This window comes from Rhinolophus hipposideros (assembly GCF_964194185.1).
Source record: "Rhinolophus hipposideros genome assembly, chromosome: 20".
Lineage (NCBI taxonomy): Eukaryota > Metazoa > Chordata > Mammalia > Chiroptera > Rhinolophidae > Rhinolophus > Rhinolophus hipposideros.
This window is the reverse complement of record NC_138066.1, coordinates 9783283-9792068: the sequence shown is the minus strand read 5'-3', so window position 1 is coordinate 9792068 and position 8786 is coordinate 9783283. Positions and strand designations below refer to the sequence as shown.

Below are 8786 nucleotides of genomic sequence, written 5' to 3'. Positions count from 1 at the left end.
TGCATAAGTAATATGTTTACTTGGTTCAAAAATCAAAAAGTGTCAAAGATAAAGAGAAATTCCCCTTCCCATTTCATTATTTTCTCACCCCCTTCCACAGCTAATCACTGTTATTAGTTTTTTTGTGTATTTTCCCTTCTTTTTAATGAATAAATAAGCAAATAGGAATGTAAATTCTTGTTTTCCCACTTTCTACACAAATTGTAGTACATGATACCAGTGTTTCACACCTTTTTCCCATTGGCCATTGTATCTTGGAGACTTTCCATGTCGGTTCATAGACTCCTTCCTTGTTTTTTCACAGCTGCACGATAATCCCTGTACCTTAAGTTATACAACCAGTCCCCCAGTGATTGGCATGTAGGGTTTCCCTAATCCTTTGTTATTATGAACGACGCTGCAATTACATAGCATTGTACATATGTCACTGTCCCTACATGCAAGTATATCTATAGGATACATTTCTAGAACAAGAATTGAGAGGTCAAGGTGGAAATTTGGTAAATAATGTCAAAGTTCCCTTCCTTGGGGTTTTACCAATATACATTCCCATCACGTCACCTGCTTCTCCTGAGCTTTGTTCTCAGAGTGGGTTTTGAAACTTTCAGGGTTTGACAAGCTAATAGGTGAAAAATAGTACACTAGAAGAATTTTAATTTGCATTTCCTTCACAAGTGTGGCTGAATAAATGTTTAAGAGCTATTTGCAATTGTATTCTCAAACTGTCTTTTTCATCTAAAGTGTATTTTCCTAAAAGTCCAAGCTCAGAGCTTCCCGCATGCATTTGTAATGTCTCTGGAATCTTTGAGAAAATATATATCTTTATTTTAAAAATAGCTTTTGACATTCTTAGAAAATAAAAGAAGTGCCATCTACAAGTCACTGTTGAACAATGAAAACTCTACAGGTATTTTGAAATTAACTTTTGGCAAACAACAGAATCTGAAAAGACTAAAATCAGGTCCCCAGAAATCCACAACACTGTTTAGAGCAGCCTGGCTGAGGTTAAAACTGACTCATTAGAGTCTTTGTAAATTTAACATTTTTATTCTTATAATAAATGTTTTCTCCATGAATCCACCTGTTCCCCTCCCCCCAAATGGCACCTGTGCTCTTCTCTAGTCTTGAAAAGAGCATAAAGAAGCCCATACGTGCTTTAAATCAAACCTTCCTGTGTCCCAAATATCCCCTGTAGCCTGGATCCCATTCCTCCTTGGTCCTCAAATGACCACCACCCATTTGGGAATAGAGAAGAGGCAGAGCTCTATTCCTTTCCCCATAGATAGCAAACTGCTGGGGGCGGGAGGGCTCAGCTGTGGGCAAACTTGGGCTGCGAACAACAACCTATTTGAGAGACTAGCTAGAGGTTTTTGTTGGTTTTAATCCTAAATTTAATTTAAGATTATGGCCCATTGATTTATGGGCCTTAATAAACAGAAAGTAGCTGTTCCCAAATGACTTGCTCCCTCGTGGTTCTCATCAAGGTCCCCTAGCAAAGTGCAGGATGGGGTTCCCCAGGTAAAGAGGCCTTGGCCGGCAGCCAACAGTACCTGGATTTCAAGATTCCTTGAAACAGTAGTATCCCTGACAAGGACAGCTGTTTTCTTCTCCACCCTTCCTCACCCTGCCCAGCTTGGGAATCCACCTTGGAAACTGGCCCGGCTGGTGTGGCCTCTAATGAGTGGTTGGGTCATGAGAAGGACTTGAGCTCGTAGAGAGGCGGGAGTCTTCAGGGGTTAATTTGCCCACATAGTTCTCAGCTGACTCAAGTCTCGGCCATCGGGAGTCCCCTGCACTCCTTGCTTCCAGTCCATTCTTGACTCAAAATTTGGACAATTGCTTGGGCCTGGGAAGCTTGGGGGGGGGGGATCTCTGATTCTGTTTGTGCGGCAATTCTGCTGGCCGCACCTTCTATCAGAAAACAGAAAACCCTGTTTTCTGATGTGGCCTCAACTTCCCAGGAAGACCCTTTTCTGTTACTTCTCCCAGAAATCCAGGGCTACAGCCTCGGAGATCAGCTACTTCTTCAAGGAAGACCTTCCAGGCTGGCAATATGGGGGCAAGGAGGACTTGGGGGTGGGAAGGTGCACACTGGACCAGCAGTGAGGGTCATGTATGGGTGCTGAGATTTTGGGAAACACATGTGCTTTTGGCCCCTGTGCCACCTGTTCCGTTTGTTCCTGAGAGAAAACTAGAGAATCCTGGATGGGAATTCTGACCTGAAGGAGTCCTGCTATGGGGCCCCCACCCAGAAGAATTCCTTGTCCCCACTCGGGAGACCCACCTGGCTTCAGGTAGGTCACCTGGCAGGTAAGGACTACACCTCAGGGCTGGGGATCCCACAGGAAGGGGTAACCACCCATCTTCCCACTTTGTTCAGTTCTAGCTTAGAGGAAGAAGAATCTGCTGAGGATACACAGGGTGGGGAGTGGCACAGATGTTTTTTCTGAGGAGGGCCTTCCATCACATTTTTGATCCTGGCCCGGAACCTAGAGTTTCAGTCCAGAGCTCAGCTGCTAGCTCAGCTCTAGCCTCAGAGATCACCAGCTCCCAGCCTCCCTGTCTTGTCTGAGCGCCTGCTGGGAGTGAGGAATGGAAGGTGAGAAGATGCCGCCATATTTTCAGTCGGCACCGTCCTAACGCCCTCTGCCTCAGGCCTCCCCTCTGCCCACCAACCCCTCGGGGCTTGGTGGGCCTCGGTCTGCTCTGGGGGCCCTCTGCCCGCTCCCAGGCCATGGCCAGCCTGGCTGGGTGGAACAGGGCAGCTTCCAGAGCAGCTGTCAGGCTGGGCCTCACTGGGTGGCCCCTGTAAGAGCCACCATTCATGCCTGCTTCCTCACCAGCAGCACCCAGGGCAAGATAGCGGCGACCACAGCCACCACGGCAATGAGGGTGATGAGCAGGAGGGCCCGGGAGCGGCAGCAGAATGACCGGGTGGAGCTGGGGGCCGGGGATGCCTCAGAGAACTCTGCCAGGCTGCGCCGCGGCAGGACACTGTCCTGCTCCCCCAGGGGCATTCCATGACGACTGATGATGAAGATTTGAGGCTCCCGAGGCAGGTTGGGCAGCACGTCCAACGGCAGCTGGGCACTCTGACCTGGGGATGGTCTCCAGACAGGCTGGGAGGTGGCCAGGGGGTTTGTATGGCCCAGGGTGTCTGATGGTGGCCCAGAGGGCAGGGCCACAGGCACAGCAAGGGTCTGGGAACTCCTGTCCAGCATGGAGGGCCAGCGGGAGCTTTTTTTGCTGAGGAAGGTGACATAGCGACAGATGGGACAGACAATTGTCCTCTGGACCTGCCCGTCCACACGAGTGGAGAGTAGGTACTTGACAAGGCAGTCATGGCAGAACACGTGACCACAGCTCAATGTCCGGCTGGCGCCCTCCAGATCACGGAACTTCTCGTAGCACACGGGGCACTCACTGCTGGAGCTGTCCTTACTTTCTCCTTCTGACATGGCTGCTCTGGGAAGGAACGGCCTTAGCTGAGGGCAGGAAGGACTGTCAGTATTAGTGCCTTTTTCCTCCTTTCCTCCTCTCTTTAATTCCCTCTGCTTCCACTGCCTCCTCCTTTCCTTTCTTCTTGTCTCTTGTCCTCTATTTTTTCCTCTTACGCTTTCATCTTCTGCTGCTCCTCCTCAGTGGCCTACCTGAATCAAACCAAGACCTGAGACCTAGAGCCTAAGACCCTTAGATGAGGGGGTGCTTCTGGAAGACGGGTTTAGGAGACAGATAATGAAAGAGAGCCATATTGGACTCTCGAAGGAGGTGCATGGAATGTGATAAGGGTAGAGCCTCCCTGTTACCTCACCTCAACCATGACATACACACATGGTGAGATCACCAGCTCACCCCTCTTCCTGGTTCCTTGCCGGAAGTGAAGGCAGGAGCACCCAGTTCCCAGTGGAAGGAGATGGCTGAGCATATGGTCCCCCAGCCTCAGTCCAGGCCCCAGTGGGGGCCTGTGCCCAGAGGGGCTATTTTCCAGAAAAGCCTCTGTTCCTTTTTAATCTCTGTGCTCAGGGATTGGCTGAGCCACTGGTTTGTATCCAGTCACTGGATTGCATTCCTCTGTGCTATGTGTGGCTATAAAGCAATGACTGATTTGAAAATAAAGCACAGAACTTACACATCCAAATGCCGGCTGGCCCTTGGCGTAGTCATGTCAGGGAACTGTGGACTCATTCCTCACCTGCCACAGCTCAGCCATTCTTCAAATTCTTCTTAGAGGGCTTCCTGAGGCCGCTAGAGAACCTTCTGATAAACCTCAGTGAAGGCAGATTTTCATCCTTTGAGGATATGTCTGGTATTGTGAAAATGGTGAAAAATCACCAGGCACCAAGCCTGGTAGGAAAATAAATGAGTGTTCAAGTGGCATGATACTGTTTTAAATCAAAGAGATGGCATCACCGTAAAGTTACAGTGTGGTTTTAAACATTATCTGAGAGCAAAGGAGAGGCTCCAAAAATGTTCTTAGCAATGGCAGAATTGTTGATTAAATACACAGCTTCCCAAGATGATGCCCTTGAAGGGAAATACCAGTTTGGGTATGTGGTGAGGCCCAAGTGTTCTCATTTAAAAGTCCCCAGTATCACAACTGTGTATTCTGAACTTATACAGAACAGCCTCTTTAGAAGGAACCATGCTCACCTGTTATTGATATATTCTTCCATCAATGACGAAAGACCCCTGGACACACTGATAAGTAGAAGTGAGAGATGACATAATGGGAACAAGATTAATTAACAGGAAGACAACTATCATTTGTCAAATCACAAATCTTTTGGAATCTCTCCCTTCTCTTGGTTTGGTTCTAAATCCATTTTACCAAGTTGGAAATGTCCTATAACTAAGAAGGAGCAAAAATATGTAAAAGTAATTTCTCCCAAAAAACCTGATGAAATTTGGGATAGGGGGCCTGGGACCCTGAAGGCCCCACCTAAACCTTTGCAGGGGTTTGCAATCTTTGGTTTCTGAGAGTGTCAGTGTGTCTCCCAGGCTGGTGGTAGGGGTTTCAAGTGCTCAGACTCTGGAGCTGTGTCCACTGCTGTCTGCATTACCTCAGGCAAGTTGTTTACCTATCAGCCTCAGTTTCCCATCTGTAAGATGGGGTTGATAATAATAATACTACGTTCCTCTTAGAGTTGTTCAGAGTATTAAGTGAGCTAATGTGAGCGAAGAGTTTGGTACACAGTAAGTACTCAATAAATGCTAGAGGTCATTGTTAAGGCAGGCCGAATTCTCTTCCCTCCTAGCATTTGCCTTCCCTTCCTTCCCTCTCCGCCTCAGATAGTCCTTATTATGTAGATGACTAAAAAAATCACACACCTCTGACAGAGGGTAGCTTCCTTCAAATTAGAATAACTGAAAAAGATAACAATAGATTAGGTATTAGGCAATGGATAAAAATTAAGATGGTGATGCCAGTGTTTCTCAGTCATTTTTATTTCATAATGCTGATAAATGTCTAAATTGAGCTAGAATTATTCTCAGAATGACCATGATTTTCTTAAGCCAACCAACTACTAATGTGTCCTCCTGTGTTTCATAACTCCCCACAGGCATATGGTGGTAATTCATTCCATCCATCCATCCATCCATCCATCCATCCATCCATCCATCCATCAATACATCCAATTATTCAACAAATATCTACCTGCTGCATGCTAGTTATTGAGCTAGACATTGGAGATAAGCGGTGATCAAGAAAGTCCTTCATAAAACTTTAGAGCCTAGTGGACGTTTGTAAATGTTCTTGAAAAATATTTTCTAAAAAGAAGGAATGATGAGCAATAGCTTAAGTGGTTTGGGTAACTGAGAGGAAGGTATCAAGATAGGCAAGATAATTAAAATGGATAAATAAGAGAATGCTAGGGGAAGAAAGAACTTTTGAGGTAATTTAATTAAATCTACTTTTACAGGTGAGCAGACCTAGAAGGGGAAGTGCCTTGTCTGAGGTCACCTGGGAAGGTGATGGAGAAGGAGAAGGGAGGGAGAGAGAGAGAGAGAGGATTCCATAGACGATATAGAGACCATTATTAGAATCAATTGCTAGATTGAGTGAGTAGATATTAGCCAAGTCAGGAAGCACTATCCTCCTGAAGTGCAGGGGAGGGGGCAGAAGAGCCTCTATTTTTCATGTCAGTTTGTGCAAAAGCAAAAGACATCCCCGTTCCTACTGATGGAATCCTCTCTGGGCAATCCTTTCTCCCTCCTGTGCTTCAGGAGAGGCATATCATTCATGCTTTGATAATGCCACCCTCCTTCTCCACCTGTTCTCACCTCCCTTTCTCAGTCTTTCCCTGACCTCTCCCTCCTCGTGTCCCTCCCTTTCTCTTAATTCCATTTCATTCTTTATCCTTGAATTCCTTTTATGGGCCTGACTCTGTCTTGGGTGCTGGGGCAAGGGAGAGGGCAGCAGAAGGAACAAATGCAAGAATCCTGCTCTGGTTTGGGCACAGACTAGTTAAATAACAATGCAAGACATTATATGCCAAAATTCATTCCCATTAGTGCTTTAGAAAATTGTGGGGAGAGAAAGGCTGCAAAGTCTTTCCTAGATGAGGTGGGAACAGAGTTGAGCTAATAATAAATAATTATAACAGCGACTATTTATTGAACACTAATTATGTGCTTGGCATTTTGCATTCCTTCCTCATTTAATCCTGACAACTCTGGGAGGTAGGTATTATCTCCATTTTACAGATGAGGGAACTGAGGCTCAAGGCTTAAGTTAAGTAATTTGCTCAAAGCCACACTGCTGGTACAGGGCAGACGCAGGATAGGCAGCCCAGCTATGAATTGCTGCCTCTCGTGAGGGGTCGGATATGCCTCCATAGAGGGCCTTCCAGACTTGGTTCAAGGAGTAGATGAAGAATCGAGAGCAAGATGGCAGAACAGGAGGTCCCAGCCCTGATACCGCTACAGAAACACTGATTTAACAAGCATCCGTGGGTGAAAATACCTCAAGAGAGCTCCAGAATTCAGTTGTATACGTTGTATATGTACAGCTTTTTGTATGACATACTTTAGTAACGTGGTTAAGAAAAAAACACCAGATGAAGAAGCATTGATGGAAAAGTAACTGCCCAAACTTTCCTCCTCAGAGTTCTCGAAACAGAACTGCCATTCCAGCTACCTGTGAGGCCACGGAGAACAAGGGCTGGCCCAAGGGAGGTGACCTCTGAAACCCCAGTTCCCAGCCTCACCCACAGCAGCAGCCCATTGTGAGGACTGGTTGGGGCTGTCACCAGCCCAGGCGATCCCCTGCCTCCCCATCTTGGGATAGTGAGCCTGTGAGGCAGCAGTCCTAAAACTTCAGCTGTGACCACTTCCCCACCCCAAGAGACCACACACACACACACACACACACACACACACACACACACACACTCACACTGCCACACCTCTGTATCACTCCAGCTTCAGTCCAAACCTTGCCAACTTAGCTTGGATCCCTCCTGCTCCTTCCCCACCCCCAGCCAGGGCCCCCAGACTCACTTTGGCTGGGGCCAGGAAGAGCAGCATCCACCTCTCCACTTGGGTCCTCCGCAGGGCAGATCTGAGCCACCCAGAGGTGTTGGGCAGGCAGCACGTCCTTCTGTTGCTGTCACTGTGACAGCTGCCGCTGAGGCATTTCCTAATGACTGAGCAGGTCAGGAGGACAGTGCCAGGAAGTGAATGTCGCTCAACCCGTTTACGGCCAGGCGGCTCTTGGCATTGCCCAGGGGTTTGGCAGCTGCTGGAGTCACGTGATCTTGATGAGGATGCTAGGAGAGGAGCCCCTGGCCTGAAGAGGAGCCCAGGGATGGGTACTCAGGGCAGGCAGTGGGTCTCACACGGAGGCAGTGACCCAGAGCCCCTTTGACTGAAGCTCCGTAGAGATGGGTCTCCCCATCCCAACACTAAGAAAGTCACGTTCACAATCTTGCACCCTCCTGGACCCATTTCAGTGATACTCCCACACGCCTGCCATGCGCAGGGTGAAAGGGTCAGATCAGCCTCGGAAAGATTATGACACCCAAAGTCGTATACAGACTGGGGCTGTGCTATGTGTACTTGTCATTCAGCAAACACTCAAAGGGGCTCAGAGACTCAAAAAACCAAACACCACTGGGAGAAAGACTGGGGCAGAATAAAACCAATGAGTTAGAAATGCACACCTGAATGGAAACAAGTCCCTGATATCATGTGAAATAGAAGTACATTTCAGAAGAGTCTGTATAATATGATGCTATTTATAGAAATGATAACAACCTATGATCATTTTTATAGAGAAAAATCTGGAAGAAGACACACTAAATTTGACAGTAATCATTTCTGGAGGGACTTTCTAATTTAAATATTCGTGTGATATTTGAATTTCACCGTGAGTGTGTTTCTTTCATGATCAGAAAAAAATAATTAAGAATAAGGTAGGAACAAAGCCAGGATTAAAAATCATTTTGGGGAATTCCCTCCCAGATCTCAAGAAATTGGTTTTCTTCTGAGAAAAAAAGAGATTTCTGGATCCAAGGCACAGCCCAGCATGAGTGTGACCTCATACGGGGACTCAGGATGGCCCCCGACCAACTCTGGCCACCTTGAGGGTGGTGGGGGAGGACAGTCAGGGCAGTGCACCTTGCACCTCGTCCAGGACGTGGAGGTGGCTGGGTACTAACTGTGGTGACAGTCTCTCACTTTCTTCCCCAGGAAGTCCCAGACAGTCCCAGATTTAGCAAATAGAAATGCAGACTACCCACATAAATTTGTATTTCACATAAACAAATAATTTTTTAGTATAAGTA

General features: G+C 47.1%; 1 protein-coding gene across 1 annotated transcript; it reads right to left on the bottom strand.

Moving 5' to 3' along the window:
- Window positions 1–806: 806 nt before the first annotated feature.
- Window positions 807–7671, bottom strand: RNF222 (ring finger protein 222). The gene is made up of 4 exons (XM_081028191.1): window positions 7501–7671; window positions 4651–4698; window positions 4130–4344; window positions 807–3485 (listed from the first exon to the last, which is right to left on the bottom strand). Exon 4 carries the CDS (start codon window positions 3456–3458, stop codon window positions 2823–2825), a length of 636 nt encoding a protein of 211 aa, XP_080884317.1. The 5' UTR covers window positions 3459–3485; window positions 4130–4344; window positions 4651–4698; window positions 7501–7671; the 3' UTR covers window positions 807–2822.
- Between the last annotated feature and the right edge of the window lie 1115 nt (window positions 7672–8786).

Bases quoted from the DNA above. Each gene is read 5' to 3' on its own strand.
- RNF222 (XM_081028191.1), bottom strand. From the start codon at position 3,458: ATGTCAGAAGGAGAAAGTAAGGACAGCTCCAGCAGTGAGTGCCCCGTG.